This window comes from Equus przewalskii, chromosome 14, assembly GCF_037783145.1.
Source record: "Equus przewalskii isolate Varuska chromosome 14, EquPr2, whole genome shotgun sequence".
Classification (NCBI taxonomy): domain Eukaryota; kingdom Metazoa; phylum Chordata; class Mammalia; order Perissodactyla; family Equidae; genus Equus; species Equus przewalskii.
This window is the reverse complement of record NC_091844.1, coordinates 1,396,753-1,416,226: the sequence shown is the minus strand read 5'-3', so window position 1 is coordinate 1,416,226 and position 19,474 is coordinate 1,396,753. Positions and strand designations below refer to the sequence as shown.

Here is a 19,474-nt window from a genome sequence, read left to right as displayed (position 1 = left end):
ACATTTAAGTAGGGTGTGGTTGAAGTCTTCGCTGCAGTGACATTTGACCAAAGCTGTGAAGGGGCTGAGGGAGAGAGCCACGTAGAACCAGGAGCACTGGTAAGGGCCCTGGAGTTTTTTGAGGAACTTGCTGAGTTAAAGACCTTTCTCCCAGCCAGTAAATGGCTGATCTGGGTTTAAACTCAAATTTGGCTTTTTCTATTATGCTATAGGCTTTATTCGGTCTCCACATTCCTAGTTTAAAAGGTACCTGAATCCGAATAAAGTGGAAATAGGTTTGGGAGGGGAGTACGATTTATGTGTATTAGGGAATTGGACTAAAAGTCTGCTCTTTGTGTGAACTTTGCTTTTGATTAGGCCTGAATATTACCCAAGGCTTTGAATATCTTTTGCCCAAGAGTACAAAATGCGTGAGTTTTGTAGTTGAGTTTTCTTTTTTAAGTAGATGAAATTTCTCTCAGGGACAGAGAAAGCTAGACAGAATCAGGGAAAGAATTTTCAAAGGAGAACAGATGATTAAAGCTTTGGAAAGAAGAGGTTGCTTTTGTTTGAGCACTTTGAAGTGGAGGCTTGTGTAAGTCATTCTCTCCTTAGGAATGACCTGGTGCTTATTGGACAGCTCTCCTTGCATTTGATAGGAGCCTTTGCTGGGGCTCTTTTCTCACCTGACTGCTCTCTGCTACCCAAGACTTCCCTTGTGCACATGCCGACAGCTCTGACCCAGAACCTTTACCTGTGGTCCTGGCTGCTGAACCTTGGACTCCTCTTTGCCCTGTCATCTTCTCTGCCAGCCCCAGATGGGGTTGGTGAGGATGAGGAGCAGTATGTTGTTGTTCATGACTGTTAGGTGTACTATTTTCATTTGAGCTTGAATGCCACATGAAATTGATGGGGCAAGTATTCCTTTACCTATTTGGCAGATGAGAAAGGTGAAGCTCAGAGACATTAAATAATTTGCTCAAGGCCATCATCCCCCAGTACACCTTTGTAGAGATTTGAACCAGAGTCCTCGGTTTCCATATCCCTTGATTGCTGCTCTGCCATCTCCTTTTTTGGCTACATTTTGGACCACACAGACTTTTGTGAGTTGGTCATGATTTTATTATATGGAATTTATTACATGATATGGCTTCCTGTGGAAATTTCAGAATTGTAAACTTAATATAGAATTGACTTCAAATTTCTGATGATTGAGTTGGGTACTAATTGAATATCATTTGACTTTTACAGTCAAGTCTTGCTCATTTTTTTTTTAAAGACTGTTTTTTAGAGCAGTTTTAGGTTCATGGCAAAGTTGAAGGGAAGTACAGAGATTTCCCGTATGCCCCCTGCCCCGACACGTGCATGGCCTCCTGTCAACATCCCCACCAGAGTGGGATTTGTTACAGTTGGTGAGTTCACATTCACACCAAAGTCCACAGTTGACGTTAGGGCTCACTCTTGGTGTTGTACATTCTGTGGGTTTGCACAAGTGTATAATGACTTGTATCCATCATTATAGCATCATACAGATTATTTGCACTGCCCTAAAAATCCTCTGTGCTCTGCCTACTCACAACCCCCATGCCTTGCTAATTTTTATGTTGAAATTTAATCATTTAGACAAGTGTGCTTCCCAATTTGGTGGGATAATCTTATTACTTTTATAATATGTCTTCCCTGCTGTAGGTAACACACGTTTGGAGTCATCAGTTATGTAACTAACTTCTCACACTATTTTTTTCCTCACCAGTTTGTTTTATCATTTGTAACTTCCCCTACAAGGTTGGGGGGATGGGGATGGGATTTTTAAACCTGGAGTAAATGTGTTTTTTCATACTTTTGCAAACATAGTTATATGCTTTTCATTCTCGAAACAATGAAAAACCGGAGTCAGCAAGCTTGGCATTGACGACTGTGTGGTAAAACTTCAGCGCTCCCAAGGTTAGCTTGAAATAGTGAGTAGTTTTGCTGCCCTTAGGACTCACAAAGAGCCAGTGCCTAGCAGACACTGACAATTACCTCTTTGTTTAAAGCTGTGTTAGCATTCAGATGTTTTGGGCTTTTTCTCTTTCTTGTCATCAGAAGACCTTTCTCTTTGAAATTTGTCTGGGGGCCCTTTTGCTCTGGTGCAGTTCTGTGGTTAATCTTTCCTTATTTCAGATTCTGACATGTGACAGCGTTTTGTTGCAGCCAGGCTCCCCGGCTGCGTGGTGTGGATTGAACGCTGGCTTTTAGAGGAGAGGTTGAGCTGCAGCCTTCCTTTTCTCCATCTTCCTTTTAGGCGTTGTTAAGTTTTTCTTTAAAAAACTCTGTGTTTTGAATTGTAATGACTATTCCAGAAATAAGTCTTGAGTCATCAGAGTTGTTTAGTTTTTCTGCTTCTGTGTGTTTGTCTGTGAGTCTGATGTTCATTTTAGATGTTTGGATAACATACGATATAGCATTCTTGATTCTATAGCCAAAACCAACCAAAAGAGGTTGCCCATGGGACAGAAACAGTAGCAAGATAGTACTGATAGGCACACGTGCTCTACACCTGCATCAAGACACAGAGGCGGCCGAGGCCGGGGTTCCACATTCTCCTGTACGCCGTGGCTGAGATGTAACAGGAGCAGAGGGTTTAGGAGTGCGGAAAAGGCCTGGTCTTGTTGATGTCAGTCTTAATGGAATGACAGTAGTGACAGAGGCTTATTATTAATTATTGGTTTTTGCTAATCATTTTAATTCTTGGTTTTTGGAATTATGTACATGACTGAGAGCTACTAGGTACCAGGTTTTATTCATCCTGGAGTGGGGTGGATTAGAACCTTTGATAACTGTTAGAACCGGTCCACGTTAACAAGTCTTTTGCAGCTGAGTCTCACACCTTACACTGCAGTGGTTACAAAGGAAGGGGCACAGTGCCCACTCTCGGAGGCCAGAATTGAGCCCAGAGGAGCAGAGGGAATCCCACGTCTACTTAGACGTGGCAGCATGTGGTCACTGTCCTAAAAGAGATGCCGAGTGAGCAGTCCTCGAGGACAGAAGAGCTCCTCTCAGACAGGGGACAGTGCTGTCTAACGGGGTTTTATGACCACCCCAAACGCGGCCGCTGTTTCTGTTACTGCTTCACATTTCCTTAGACCGTTGTTTCATCGTGACTCCTATGTCCAAATTCCTTGAAAATGGATTTGAAACTCCCAGAATGCAGTATGACCTCTGAGAACTCCTAGTGCACTGAGCATATTGTTGTGTAATCAGTGACCTTTGTCTCCCCACTGAACTTTAAGCTCAGTAGAAGCAGTTAAACTGTGTCCTACTCCTGTTGCCTGAGGCCTAGCGCTGTGTCTGCCGTGTCCTAGCAGCTGGTGGTCTTTCAAGTTATTCTCTTCCCTGGGAATTGCCTTTCTTCCCTCCTCTTCTGCTCTGTGAGCACAGCCAGTAGACTCACTTCAGTTGCTGACTCTGTAAAGCCTCTCTTGCTGCTGCTGTATCCCACAGCTCTTTGCAAACACCACTACACTATTTCACCCAGTATTGTAATGTGCTTTGTGTGTATCTCACAGTTTAGGAAGTTGCTCAGGGCCAGGGGCTCTGCCATATTCCTCCTCATGTATCCTGTGCCTCACAGTTAGAGTTAAGCGGTAGTCACTGGGGGCGCATTTGCCGAAGTGAAAATGAAGGAGATTTTCACCCCACAGGTACTTGTCACCACTCAGCTGCTGTCTTTTTTTTTTTTTTTTTTTTTTGAGGAAGATTAGCCCTGAGCTAACTACTGCCAGTTCTTCTCTTTTTGCTGAGGAGGCCTGGCCCTGAGCTAACATCGTGCCCATCTTCTTCTACTTTATACGTGGGACGCCTACCACAGCATGGTGTGCTAAGCGGTGCCATGTCCGCACCCAGGATCCGAACTGGTGAACCCCGGGCCGCTGAGAAGCGGAATGTGCGAACTTAACCGCTGCGCCACCTGGCCGGCCCCTCAGCAGCTGTCTTAGTGCTGCAGGGTGGTGATGACAAGTTACACTGGCATGCACTCAAAAGGTCACTTTTGCTGTTTTTACCCACTTATATTCTTAATAAATGCTAATTTCTCTGTTATAGTACTTTATCTTTTAAGTAAGAGAGAAAAACGGTGGTTCAGATGTTTTTAAACTACTGTTTGGCATTTCTAGGAACTTATAAGATATTTTGGTATAGTGGCTAAAGAATGAAAATCTGGGGGCCAGCCCTGTGGCCGAGTGATTAAGTTTGCACACTCCGCTTCGGCGGCTCAGAGTTCACTGGTCTGGATCCTGGGCGCGGACCTACGCACCACTCATCAGGCCATGCTGTGGCAGCATCCTACATAGAGAGGAGCTAGAATGGCTTGCAACTGGATATACAACTATGTGCTGGGGCTTTGGGGAGAGAAAAAAAAGAAAAAGCAACAGATGTTAGCTCAGGGCCAGTCTTCCTCACCAAAAATTACAAGAAAAGAAAATCTATTTTTTCTGGGAAATAAAATCTTGTTCATCTGTTCTTTCCTCTTACCAAGTGACTGTTGCTTGTGTTTATGAGATTGTACATGTTTTGATGCTATAGTAGAGTAAATAATAAAACTGCCAGTTAGTCACCACTAATTCCTAATTATGACTCATTTCATCTTCTTCAATTAAATTATTTTTAACGGAGCACATCTTTTGCACTTGGGTATGTAAAAATCAGTTCATATGTTTCTAATCTGTATACTCAATCCTGTTTTGTTACACTCCCTTTAAATGCAAGCACTTTTATTTTGAAATAGTCTTCAGATGTTAAACTTAACAATATAACTGGGTGCTATTATAAGATCTTGACCACACAGGGTATGAAATAGTTATGTTTCACTCCACCCCATTCTCAGAGATTCCTTTAACCAGCAGTTTTAAAGCTCAGCTGAATTCTTAAAAGCATTTCAGCTCTCATAAGTAAGAAAAATGTCTCTTTCAGTTCATGAAATGTAAATAATTTTAAATCTGGTTCCCAGGAAACATGATGATGTAGGAATAGCCTTTCTTCCTCAGGAATAAATTTAACCTTGAATTTCAGGCTAGCACCGTGGATTCATTATCCCATATCTCCTTTTGGTGTACATTCCTGGGATTGTGTAAGCATTTTCATGCCAAAGTGTTGTATTCTTCAAAATCTGATTTTTATGGTTCAAATAACACTCACTCTGAGATGATAGAGAATTTTGTAACAAAAACACCTTATGATTCTATTTTTATGATTTCACTTTGTCTTTTTTATAGCCCTGAGATTTAGACAAAATGGTTATTATTCTCATTTTATAGATGGTAAAGCTGAATATCAAATATTTTGACTGAACCAAGGCGTCACAGCTGGTAATTGGTAAATTAAGGCTCTAACCCAGGGAATTTTATGTGTAGTCAGTCTGCCATCGGATGGTGTTCCCGTGGGTGTGGAATTTATTACTAGTCAATAACTATATTTTTCAGCTATGTTTAATGTGTTTGAAAATTTTTATTGATGTATAAAACACATACAAAAGAGTGCACAAATCTTAAAGTGAACACATGGTTAACTGATTTTGAAATGAATTAATATTAAAATAAAATGAATTTAACATTGAATATCCATGGCCTCTTGATTCCAAAGAAATATATTTACACTTCTGTCACACTGCCCTCAGAACTCATTTGAGTTGTGGAAGTGGACTTCTGATTTCCGGGTGCGTTCATTTGTGTGAGAAGTAGTTACAAGAGCCTGCTCTCTGCCAGGCATGTGCACCTTGTGTGGGAGACACAGCTGTGAGTAAGAATCACCACTTGTAATAAACTTCCACTTGGAGTCAGACTAATGAGGAATCAGGCAAATACAATTTGGAGTGTTAAGCTTTATGTTAGGAGTACTGAGTTCGAGGCCCTAAGGGAGCATGAATGACCAGGCTGAGGGGCTTAGGAAAAATTTCCCAGAGGAGGTGACATCCAGCTGAGTCCTCATGATGAGTGGGAATCATTCGGAGATGACATTCTGGGAAGGAAGAGCAGAAGGCGCAAAGGCCAAGAGGGAAGAGAGGGCAGGATGTTGAGATGTGGCAGGCAGATCCCCATGGCTGGCTTGGAGCCTGTGGAGTCAGGAGTGGACCTAGGAAGTGCTGAGTGGGAGCAGGGACGGCCAGATCAGAAAGGGTCACTTTGTCAGGCCAAGACAATTTTACTGTTACTTAAGTTTCCTTGGTTACAAATAACAGGATTTGACTCTGGCAAACATAACCTAGAAAGGAATTTATTAGAAAGATAGTGGGGTGCCTCACAGAACTGAAGAAGGGGCTGCGCATACAGGTCTCGGAGAGGACAGACAACTAGAGCAACCCCGGGCATCTCAGCAGAACTTGTGGAATTTGTCTGTAGGGTAATACCATTAGTTGACTTGTACTCCCTGCAGAGTATTAGTCTCTATTCAGATTTCTAGTTTTCAAGAAATAGAATCGGATTAGCTTAGCTTGGGTCCGGTGCCCAAACCAGGACTAGTCACTGTGGCTGAGGGTAGGAACCAGCACTGTGTCTAGCCAGCGTGAGTAGGTGCCTGTTCTGTGATCAGAAGAGCTAGATCTGAAAGTGAGGTGGAGGCAAGTGGGTATATAGCCCAGAAGGCAATTTTGCAATGGCTCAGAAAGGGGGTGGGTTGGGGACAGTGATCAGGAAAGAGTGGAAGTTCAGAGATCAGTTAGAAGGCTGTTGTGTTGATCCACGTGAGAGGTTATGGTGCCAGAAGTAGGTACTGTCCACAGGGATAGAAATGTGCACATAGACTTAGAGATAGTTAAGGGGCAAAAAGGAAAGGACTTTGCCATTGGACGTTCGGAGGTTTACGAGGATGTTTGAGGAGTTGAGGCTGACCCGCATGTCTCTGGCTTGGGGCCAGCTGGTGAATGGCGGTGTCTTGTGTGGAGACAAGCTAGTTCAGGAGAGGAGTAGGGCTTTCACTCAGTTTTGAAAATGCTGAGTTGGCATACCTAAGCAGACCGGGTTTAACTTAAGAACACTTGGGTATGAACAACTGTTCCCCAGTGTAGTACTTGTGGGATCCAACACAGCCATCAGGGCCTCTCATTCCGACATAATGCCATATGCCGGCATTGTCCCTCTCCTGCCCTGTCCTTGGGCTACTGGAGTCTTCCCACAGTAGTGCCGTGGAAATTCGCAAGCTGCACCCCCTCTTCTGCTCCCATGCTTCACAAAGGCTCGGGTCTAAGTGTATGCTGGGGATTGTACCTTGCTCAAACTCAGAAAGACTCCAGAGCCAGGAGCATTTAGACCAAATGCTGCTCTTTAGGGCTCTCTCTTGGCTGTTATGGTTAGAAGAGGCTTGCTATTTTATGATACTGTTTTCTTTTTTTTTACTTATTTTTCTTTTTTTTTTATTGAGTTATTGACAGGTTACAGTCTTGTGAAATTTCAATTGTACACTAATGTTTGTCAGTCATGTTGTAGGTGCACCACTTCACCCTTTGTGCCCACCCCCCACCCCACCTTTCCCCTGGTATCCACTAAACTGTTCTTAGTCCATAATTTTAAATTCCTCATATGAGTGGAGTCATACACAGATTATCTTTCTCTCGCTGGCTTATTTCACTTAACATAATTCTCTCAAGGTCCATCCATGTTATTGCAAATGGAATGGTTTTGTTGTTTTGCAGCTGAGTAGTATTCCATTGTATATATGTACCACATCTTCTTTTATGATACTGTTTTCTTGACAGTTTTGTCTCAGTTTGAAAATATTTACAAATTGGGGACTTCCTTGATTAAAAAGTTAGAGTTGGAATTTTTTTAGTTACAGTGTTTTAATATTAATAGTATTCAGTGTTGTATATTAAATAGGTCAAGTCAAACACCAACAAGTGGTTCCTTCGGGTACTTAATCAGTGCTCAGAAATCCTCTGGGTGAATAGTTCTCAGTGGGGCTAGAAGTGCTCCCTAAGGAGCACCTGGGAATGTGTGGGGCATTTACTGTTCCCCCGATAGTTTGACGTAAAGGACACTAGGTGTTGAATCGGCCAGGCTAGGGGTGCTGGGTGTCACAGGGTTTGCATCCTCAAGACTTTGGTGTAGGTTAAAAATTTTAAAAATGGAAAAAATCTTTTTATAGTTATCTGAGCATAGCACCTAATTCTATTTTAGGTATAATTGTGGAGTACTTTTACACGGTTTCAATTTACTTAGTGTTTTAATAAACGCTAAGTTTTCCTGGAATGCCGTGTAATTTGTAAATTGAGTAAAGAATAAAGTTTGGGATTTTTCTTTAAGCTTTACTCTCTTTAGTGGTATTAATTGTTTTTATCCTATTTGAAGCTCAAAGCCTGCCTTTCAGACAATGATTAGGATATATTGAAAAGGTTTTCATTTTGTTTTTTGTTTTTAAAAGAGAGATGGTTAAAAACTAAACTAATGCTTTTTCAAGTGAAATGGGGCAGAGACCCTGGGGAAAGCATATGTATAGGAAAAAAGATGATGAACTTGTTGGGTTATAAACGTCTTTTGTAATAAGAACCTAAGAAGAGTATATAAAGATGGAGAAATTCAGTAGCAGTTGATAGATTGGGTAGAACCAAGTTGGGTGAAATTGCCCAGAGTTTTTGAAAGGCCAGAGAGGAAAACATATGCAAGGACATTGAACAAGGTATAAAGTAGATCTGTGACCATTCAGAGAGTATTCTATGGAAAACATTGATCCTGATTTTCTTTGTATCCGTGGGAGGCTTATAAAGGAAAAAGCATAGCAGTGGATGGATGAAAAAGACCCGTTCTTTTACCAGGGCACCCAGTCTGTAGCTGGAGATGATGCAGAGCTGTAGCTCCCTCTGCTGGAGAGAAGCAAACCCACTTGTGCGTGCTGAATAAATGAAAGCGACCCTCTCTGGAGTCTTAGTGAGCCAACCAATATTTATGAGGTACTTACAATGTGCCAGGTAGCACCTTGTCAGGCTCCAGAGTCCAAAACTTAGACGCATTCCCTGCTCCCACCGCGTTTAGCTCTGAGAGGCTTTCTGCTTTTAAGAAAAAGACTTTAATTTAGCTAGTGTGCTTTTGCATTTCAAGTTCCTTTCTTAGATTTATCCTTGAGTGACTTTTAAAAAGTCATATAACCTCTCTCTGAGCATCTTTCTCCTTATCTGTAAGGTGAGAATGACAGTGCCTCTCCTACAGGCTTGCTCTAGTTAAACTTTATTAAATGCCTGGTGTGTATGCTAGGCATGGCACAAGGGCCATAAGATGAGTAGGAGTCTAGTTCCAGCCCTCAAGGAGGTTAGAAACAGAAGCGGTTGCAATGTGAGTGAGGAGGAGTGCCAGATCTAAACAGGAGAGTAGGACTGGAAAAGGGTTAGGACAGGTTTTTTGAAAACCTGATGCTTCATGTCAGTTGCACAAGGATGTTAGAGTCAGTGAGGGGAAGATGGGGAAGATCCTTCAGGCTGAGGTGTCAGTATAAGCAGCAACATCTAGATGAGGGCCTGTGTGGTGTGTGCGTCACTGCTGGGTTGCATATAGTGAGTGGCGGGGAGTGTCCAGAGATGAGGATTTGGGGAAATAGATGGGCCAGGTGATGTAGGGTTTGTATGCTTCCTGTAGGGGCTTGACTTTGTGCTCAGTGAAGTAGAGAGCAAGTTCCTTAGAGAAACACCAGGTTCCCTGGATCACTTGCTGGCTGGGTCTCTTGGATTTGATTGAAGGAGGCCAGGCTGGCGGCAGGGAAGCTACTTAGGAGGCTGCAGCAGCAGACCAAGAGAGGAATCATGAAGGCTAGAACTGTGGCAGGGCTAACAGTGCGAGTGAGCTGGGGCGGACGGACGCATTTGAGAACTACTTAGGAGTTAAAATTAGCAGAAGTGGATGATTTGAAGATAAGGAGTCAAGGATGACTGAGACCTTTCCAGGGTTAGGTAATGTTGCCATACCTGAGAGAGGACATATTAAGAGGAAGAACCAGATATAGGCATAGCGGGGAGAGGGACACTGGCTTATTTAGTCATCTTGAGTTTGAATTGCCTATTGAGATGTCTTCATAGAAACAGCCAGCAGACAGTTTGCTGTATGACTGGGAAGTTAAGGAGAAAGATCTGGCTGGTGTTACTAATATGGAGGAAGTAGTGGAGCCGTTAGAGGTGATGAAGTGATCAGGGAGAATGTACACAATAAGATGTGCAGGGCCAGTGTCAGAACTAGGGGAGTTGCCATACCTAAAGGCAGGCAGATGAAGAGGGTCCTGCAGAGGAAACAATGATGGGATGATCAGAGAGATACAAGTCTGATGGTCTGGAAACGAAGGGAATTGAACTGAAAATTTCAGGAGAGCGTTGTTGATGAATGTCAAATGTAAGATAAGGATTGAAAAATATCTTCTAGATTTGTTTTTTAACAGGTGATTGTGACCTTAATAGGAGATGTTTCCAGATTGCACTGAATTGAAGAGTAAATGGGAAGTGAGGCTGCGCTTGAAGAGAGGAGAAGGGTGAGATAGGAGCTGGAGGAACTCAAGATAGAGTTCCCCCAGTCACCCTGCCATGTGTGCCCCCTTGTCTGTCACAGCACCCTGTTTGTTCCTTCACAGTGCATGGCAATCAGTAAAGATTTGGGACACACAAAAATATCAAATGGTCCCCTCTTTTGGATTTTAACTGCAGTGACGTAAGTTACTTTCTTAGAGAGAATTTCTTGTCCTGGGACTCCGGCTCAGGAGCCTTCCGTTCTGTTTCCTTCTCCCAAGAGAGATCGCAGCTGCTTCCCAGGGTTTGTGTCTGTGGTGTAGGACTGTCACTGGTGGGAAGGGGTAGGAGGGCCTGCTTCTCACTCACAAACAGCCTTGGCACTTCCAGCTTCCTTCTGCATTCCATTCCCATATCCTTGAAGAAAGTAAATCAAAGCCAGAAAAATATTCTTGCTGGAATTTTTCTGCATTGAGTGTTGTGTGGGAAACCTAAAGCCAGCTCTGATGATTAGGTTTTAGAGTGCAACGTGAGAGCGAAGCCTATGAGTGTGCCCCCCAGGGAGTGCTGGGCAGAGCACGGGGCTTTACAACTCACTCTGCCTTTAGCTTGTCTTAGATGAGTTCTTCCACCTCTCCAGGCGCTAAACTCCTTCCCTGTAAAGTAGGCGGCCATCCTAGGTGCCTGTCAGTGCCACTCATCTGCCATCGCTGTCTCTAAATGCTGCCAGCACCCAATCTGTAGTGTTGGTGTAATGAGCAAAGGTGGTGCATTGTTTTCTCGTTTTTAAAGATTAACCTCAGATCCTTTAACCTAGAAATGCTGTTATCATCCTAAAAGTGACTGCTCTATAATAAAGAAATTAGTTAAGGAAGTTTCTTGTAGTATCCTCAGTGAATCAGGGCACGGAAGTCTTCATTCATGGAAGCCTGCATTAATTGCTTTTGAGGGCTTCCTCCATGTCAACCGAAGATCCATTTATTATTCTTGGGTGGAAACTTGGCCCCTTGGAGTCCTGGGAGGTGACTCAGTCGGTGTGTGAGGCCTCAGAAGCGCTGGCCTTGCTCCTCCCTGCACTATGTGTGTTGAGGACATCTGGGACAGAAGGAGCCGTTCGCACTGGTCAGCCAGACAGAGTTTGGCTTGCCTGTTTGTGAGCTGGGCCGTGCCACAGGGAAGATAAAATAAAGACAAGCTGCTCAACTCCTAAGTGGTGAAGCATTCAGAGGAACCTGAAAAGAAGCTCTATGAATTCAAACTTGTAGATAATGTCGAGGTCCCAAAAGGTGCAAGCTGTCATTTTATGGAAGTTCACTTCTTTCTCTTTTGATCAGTTATTCATTTTTGTAAATATTTTTCTGGATATTACAAATACTTTAAATAAGTTTGTGGGTGAATTTCTTAACTTAGTAAAATATACAACCCCGCTCAACAGGATGTGAGTTACGACATTTAGGGGGGTTGTCTTATTGCTTCAGAACTGTGGGGTTACGGTGTAACACTCCATGTCACATGATTTGACTGAATGCAGAAAAGGAAACCTTCGACTTGCTTTCATTGGCTCAAATATAGCTCAAGGCAGCAGATATGAAGTTAAGAGGAGGAAGTCCTCTATGGTATAGGAAGCAGGAGCTTTTAAAGATAATTCACTGTGATGTGAAACTGGCTTCCCAAGCCCTGATAAATGAATGAAAATAAGAAGAGAAGTACTAGAAAGAGATTCTTATTCTAGAGCGAAGAGAAAAGGGGCGTGGAGGCACAGCAGGTAAGGTGCTGGAATATCGCCTTGCGCCTGCAGGGGTGGGGCTGTGTGTGCAAAGCGATGGGACAGACGAGTGAAAGTTTGCGAGAAGTAGTAATGGGATGGCCTGGACCAGCCAAACCCAGGGTGTTTGTTGTATTTCTAGACTCGTGTTCCTTATGGCCTACCTTTCTCAGTTATTTAAAAGATATTTGTCTAACCTTGCAGGTACAGTAACAGAAAAGGTTTGGAGTGGGTTTTAGTGGCCTTTAGCCGTGCTAATTAAAGTTTTCTCCTGCCTGCTGCACGGGTCACCGTTGAGCTTGTTACTTCCTGTGGGTGTGTGTTTTATTACTGAGTATATGTAAAAACAACTTTATGTTTTATTGGTTTCAAAGCAAGAGTGGGTGAGGAAGGGAGGCTGTACCCTTATGTTTGCAAAGAAAGTATTAACAACCTTCATAATGCTTAGTGCCATATAGTTTACAGTCCTGCAGAGACTTATACTGTAAGAGTCCTTAGTAATGCTTTTTTGGCATTTTATTACATTAAGTATTTTTTAACCCAAATTCTATCCAGGGTCTTAAGAAAAACAAACAAGCCTGTGCTGTTTAAAACTATGGTTAGTGAACTTTCATCTTGCCATGGTGGGAAAAAGGCAACTATAAGTAGTTGAGGAGTTAGTCTCACTCACTAACCTGTGTAACTCCATTTGAAACATGGCAGGCCATTTTTAAAGGAACCATAATGCACCAAGTCTACATTTGTAAAACATTTAAGAGGTGATTACTCACCCCAAAAGGGTCTTCTGCCTTCCACCTGATTTGCCTTACACAGTGAATTTCCTTGGAGATTTAAATGTATTTATGAAAACATTTATTTTATAGTTCATGATAACCTTGAGAGAAATATGCCTGTGATATAGATGGGGTGATGCATAAGGGAGTTTCTTATTTTATGTATGTTATTTTATATATATGTGTGTTATATATATACATACACGCACATAATCATGGAATATGGAATAGTTATAGTGATCAGGAGAACAGAATTATTTTTTTCAGGAGCAAGAAAGAAAGTTCCAAAGAGGATGGTCACTTTAATTTGGTCTTTCAATTAATAAAAAGGGTACACACTTTGGTTTGCAAACAGGCAATGTTCATGGCTCATAGAATAAAAAATGAATAAAATACTCTGGATAAACATACACACTTGGTGCTATTTAAAAATTGCATACAAATAACCGAACATAATCAGATCATCATGAATGCTTTCAAGTTTTGGGGGACAACCAAAAGGAGGCGTGACCTATAATTCTTAGGGATGGCACCATTTAGCTGGTGATTTTTGAGTTGGGCTTTGAAGAGTGAGTAAATTTCAACATTTAAAAAATGATGGGTCCTAGGCAGAGTTGGCAACAGGTTGAGCAAAAGTTTGCAGGTCAACTTTACTTCTCTGTTCAGAATCTTCCCCTGCCTTTCCATCTCACCTGGACTGGAACCTGGAGTTCTTATTCTGGCTTGCAAGGGCATACTTGATCTGTGCCCTGCCCTCAGGCCCCTCCTGCCTTTCAAATGCCCTGTCTTTTCTACTCTTTCCCGCTAGGCTGTGAAGCAGAGGTGATGTCTCCCTTGTTAACTCCTGTATTCCCAGAACCTAGAGCACGAAGTGCTCAATAAATGAGTGTTGAATGAATGAAAGAAATTCTAAAGGCATCTAATGTGTGAGGATGTAAGGTGTGTTTGAGGGGTGAGAGTGACAGGGAGTGCACATGGAGTACTGGTCTTGAATGCAATATGAAATTTTGGGGTGATTTTGCAGTGAAATGATATGGTAACATTGCCGTGTAAAGGATGGACGGGGAGGACCGGAGAGTGGATATTGCAACACCATATGAAAGGTTGTGTTAATGATTCCTTCATTTGGTTGATATTTGACTTGTTTTCTCCATGAGAAGCACTGTGCTAGGTTCTGGCAATACAAAGATGACTAAGAAATGGTTCCAGTTGATGGGACCAGATGTGTGAGTGTCCTGCAGCAGAAGTTTCAACAGTCTCGTGACGGGGCCTTGAATCCGTCATAAGGATGGGAAGGAGTCTTAAGTTTCATTGACAATTTCTTGATGTCAGCAGCTCCAAAAGTTCCCAGAGAAAAGGTAAAGCTTTTAGGAAACTTTAAAAAAATATTTTTAGTTTTATTTTTTTAGTGCAGAGGCCTTACAGTGATTTTGAATTAGGTCTTGTCCAAAAGTTCTTAGCAATACATTGATTGATCCATTCATTCTCAGAACAAAGCTATAATATAGGAGCAATGCTCCCATAAATGCCTCTGTCCGGTGTCTACACTAGGACAGATTTTAGCTCCGAGTTGGGTGTTGCTTCTGGGGCATAGTTTATCAGTCTACAGAATGGAGATGTTGATGTCCTATAGAGTGATTGATTAAATTAAATGAGGTGACGTCTAGGAAAGTATTTTATATACCAAACATTGCTACAAATATATAATGGTCCTCTTGGGGGTTGGGGGATGGGCACTTTAGCACCTCAGATGAGAGTTTGGGATAGGATATATAGCACATGAGAAATTGAAAAAAGTAAACTTTACCAAGTATTCTCAGCAGGGGGAGAGAAGAGGCAGATATTCTTTTAGCAGTATATTTATAGGGCTTAAAAACTGTGCTAAAAGGAAGTTTCTTTGCTGCTGCCAAGCAGCTTGTTTGCAGCCTGGGAAAGTGTTTAGACACCTAGTTCTCTGGGTCAGCTTGTGCAAGTGTGTCAGACCTGTAAGGAGAATCCTTCTCCCTTGTTTGTTTATTCGTTGAGCCTGTTTCCTCTTGAACACTTGGGTATAGTTGAAAGAGCTGGGTTTTAGAGCCACCAGACTTGGGTTCACATTTTACTTCTGCCACTTCTATGATTCTGAACACATTATTTACTACCTGAGTTGCAGATTCCTCCTGTGTAAATGGCCGTAATACCTAATCTGTGACTAATGAGGATTAATTTAATGGATGTAAAAGGATCCTAGTTTCATATTTGGTGAGATTTAAGAGGTCAACAAATGTTCCCTCCTTTCCTCTTTTTTTATTGTGGCAAAATACATATGACATAAAATTCGTCATTTCATTTTTAAGTATAAACTTCAGTGGCATTAATTACATTCCTAATGTTGTACAAACATCACCACTATCTATTTCCAAAACTTTCCATCACTCCAAACAGATACCCCATACCCATTAACTCCCCATTCCCTCCTCCCAGCCCCTGATAACCTCTAATCCACTCTCTGTCTCTATGAATTTGCCTCTTCTATATATTTTATATAAGTAGAATCATACAACATATGACCTTCTGTGTCTGGCTTCTTTTACTCAGCATAAATGTTTTTGAGGTTCATCTACATTGTAGCATGTATCAGAATGCTTTCTATGGACGAATGTTATTCCATTGTATAGGTGTACCACATTTTGTTTATCCATTCAGCTCTCAGTGGACACTTAGATTGTTTCCACCTTTTGGCTGCTATGAATAATGCTGCTAGGAACATGAGTGTACAAGTATCTGTTTGAGTCCCTGTTTTCAATTATTTGGGGTATAAACCCTGCAGTGAAATTGCTGAGTCATGTGGTAATTCTGTTTAATTTTTTTTTTTTTTTTTGAGGAAGATTAGCCCTGAGTTAACTACTGCCAGTCCTCCACTTTTTGCTGAGGAAGGCTGGCCCTGAGCTAACATCGTGCCCATCTTCCTCTACTTTATATGTGGGACGCCTACCACAGCATGGCATGCCAAGTGGTGCCATATCCGCACCCGGGATCCGAATTGGCGAACCCCGAGCCGCTGAGAAGCAGAACGTGTGAACTTAACTGCTGCGCCACTGGGCCGGCCCCTCTGTTTAATTTTTTGAGGGACCACCAACTCTTTTCCTTCCTTTATTTTTTGTTTTACTCTGCACCATTCATGTGTGTCTCCTTTGAGATCCAGAACTTCTAGAATTCAGGGTTCTGAGCTAAAAAGAAGCCAAGTTCTGCTTTGTATCTGATCATCTCATGGTTTTTCTCTTCTGCTTCGCATCTCCACAGATGCTGACCTCTTTAAAGTGTCCCACGCCTGACTATACTGCAAAGACCCTCTTCTCTTTCCTTTGCGTTTTTCCTTCTTCAGTCTTCTCAACCCTTCTCTTACCTTTTCTTTCCCTCGTTATTTCTTTCCCTTTCCTTTTCCTCCTCTGCTTCTGTCACCAGCCCCTATCTTCTCTAAAGCGATAGCAAGGAGGAAATCTGGCAGGAGTTGATCCTTCTTTTCCATCCAGTCCCGACCTAGAGTTGCTGTCTTCCTTGTGGAGAGAGTCCTAGAGGTGAGTGATATCCAGAGGTTCGATCACACCAACACACAATAAACTTATTTAAGCCAGACTTTCGGAAGGGTTAGTCCTTGTAATAAATAACAGCAAGTATTTGGGGAAGGTTGACTGGAAGATAAGAAAATAGCACCATCCAAGGGAGGAATTCAATCTTCAGGGCTGCCAGCCTAGCATACTGCTAGGAAATCATAAACATTAATTTTCCATGGACAAACCAGCCAGAAATAAACCCCAGACTACCAAATCAGATGTAGTTTCCTAGTCAAAGAAGTTGCTTTTCGTTCCCTGTAAACCTGATTGACCTGGTCAGTAGCTGAAAGTCAACATTCAGTTTTATTTTACTTATTTCTGAGACTATTATAAATGTCATTCATTGTGTATCTGTTGAGACACTACTGGGAAATAAAGGATGTATCCATGTGTCTTAAGAAAACAGAGTGTGCACACACAAAATAGGTAAAATTGTAACAGAGCTGTATTTAAATTTAGGCAGTAGCAATGAGCTATTGATAACGGTCCTAAGGAGAAAATGAGCAGTAGCCACAATATTGAAGTTAATTTTAATGATTTTTTAAATACATGCGCTAGCAGAAGGGAGGTGGGAAGAATATGAGACAAACAGAATAGACAGTGCAGCTGTGGGAAGGGGATAGATTTTGCCCAGAAGGCTCCCTGTATACCCTCGCCCTGTAAGGGTGAGCTCTAAGGAAGTAATTAGATTGGAGAAGAGGGAAAAAAGAGAATCGGAATCCAGGCTTTCCATGACTAACCCCAAGATGACTAAATCAGCTACTGAACGTGTCCACAGGATTTCCAGGACCTTAAAAGAAAGGGACGTTAACATTTACTGAGGACATACTTTGTGTCGCAAAATGTTAAAATGCTTTCCTTCTGTTTTTTGGTCCTTGACAGCAGGTATGGAGTTTTATTATGCCCATGTTATGGATGAAAATCTAATCTGCAAGTGAAGAAATTTGCCCTGGCTAAGAAGAGAGAGAGAGCACCAGAATTCTAGTCCAGGCTGCCACTCCCCTTGCTCTGTGGTTAGAAATGAAAGGATTCAAGGATTCCTTTTTTCTTAAATTTGGACAGGGCATGCCTGAATTTTCAGTGCCTTCTCCTCAAAATGCTTTCTGGGCTACTTTCTTTATTCAGTAAACAAGGTTTATTATATTATCTAGAATGGTGCTATCTAATAAACATGTAATGTGAGCCACATCACAAGTATAGTTTAAAATTTTCTTGTAGCTGCATGGAAAAAGAAACAGGTTAAATAAATTTTAATAATATATTTTATTTAACTCAATATGCCAAACTATTATCACATCCAAACTGTATACATATCATGTAATCATATTAAAGAATTATTGAGATAGTTTACTTTTGTTGAACTAAATCTTTGAAATCCCTTGTGTGTTTTATACTTAAAGTGTATCTCAGTTTGGTCTAGCCACATTTCAAGTTGCTGCATGTGCCTAGTAGTTACCAAATTTGCCTGCATAGATCTAAGAAAAAGGTAGTGAGACTCGTCCTAAAAATTCAAAGGTAGAGGCTCTGCTTTGAAGCCATTGGGGAAAATTATGGTGGTTCAGGAGATCCGCTTCACCTAAGAAGGAAAACTCTGTGGAAGAAAGGGACCACACGTAAAAGGCAGAACTGCTCTTTAACAGAAATTAAAGATGTTACCATATCTTGTAGGACGTTATTGACTGAGGGGCCATTTATGGAGAGCAGGAAGGTCATACCAGCCTTTATCACCACCACCAGTAGAGACCACAGGAAAACTGTGTGGTGTTGACTGCTGTGTGCTGAACCATATTTGGGCGTGGGGATGACATGTCCTGGCAAATCTACTAACCATTAAGAACAGAAACCACAGCCTTTAATGTATATATGCATGTCATTGCCAAAGAATTCTTTTCTCTCCAGTGCGTAATGCCTTTTTCAGTTGGAGAGCTGTAATGTCTGCTTGAGGAAATAACCATGAGCAAACTGCCTTATATGGGAATTTCCACAGACCTCAGCTCTACCCCGAACAAGATAAATGATACTTTCAGACTTCTATTCCAGCAAGACAGAAATTGTTTTAAAATGTTCTTGGAATTTCCCCTTCATTCTCTTTCTTCCTTTGATTCTGCCTACTTTGTCGTCTTTGTCCCACTTAACTCCTGTCTTTCAATCTTTTCCCATTATCCTTACTTTTTTTTTTTTGTAAAGCTGTGTGCTGGCAGTAAGTGTACCTGGATCCTGCTCTTGGCTCTTTTACCTACAGGACTTCAATTTTATTTTTTTGTCTGAAAAATGAAAAGAATTAGAATTAGAGTCTTGTATAATCCTTCAGGATCCTCATTTTGCAGCTTCTAGCCTCATTTTTTTAAATCATGGTGAAATACATATAAGATAAAATTTACAAATCTTGAACATTTTTAAGTGTATAGTTCAGTGACATTAAGTACATTCATATTGTTGTGCTTTCATTTCCAGAACTCTTTTCATCTTGCAAAACTGAAACTCTGTCCATTAAGCTATAACCCCCTATTCTCCCTTTTCCCCCGGCCTCTGGTAGCCATCATTCTACTTTCTCTCTATAGATTTGACTACTCTAGGTACCTCATGTAAGTGGCATCATATAGTATTTGTCTTTTTGGGTCTAGCTTATGGCACTTAGTATAATTTCCTTAAGGTTCATCCATGTTGTAGCATGTGTCAGAATTTCCTTCCTTTTTAAGGTTGAGTAATACTCCATTGTACGTATGTATCACATTTTGTTTATCTATTCATCCATCAGTGGACACTTGAGTTGCTTCCACCTCTTGGCCATCATGAATAATGCTACTATGAACTTGAGTGTACAAGTATCTGTTAGCATCTCTGTATTCAATTCTTTTATGTATATACCCAGAATTAAATTGTTGAGTCATACGGTAAATCTATTTCTTATTTA

General features: G+C 41.6%; 1 protein-coding gene across 8 annotated transcripts in view; it reads left to right on the top strand.

Annotated features, from left to right (window-relative positions):
- LIMS1 (LIM zinc finger domain containing 1) overlaps positions 1 to 19,474 on the top strand; it is a 158,546-nt gene that overhangs the window by 43,489 nt on the left and 95,583 nt on the right. Inside the window, exon 1 of one of the 8 annotated variants that reach the window (XM_070571966.1) lies at positions 11,991 to 12,194. The exons of 6 other annotated variants lie outside the window; for them this stretch is intronic. In XM_070571966.1, coding sequence (XP_070428067.1) covers positions 12,118 to 12,194 — 77 coding nt within the window. In that variant the 5' untranslated portion in view covers positions 11,991 to 12,117. Of the gene's footprint in view, positions 1 to 11,990; positions 12,195 to 19,474 lie in introns of those variants that run through there. One more of the 8 variants, XM_070571965.1, reaches the window with a different exon arrangement.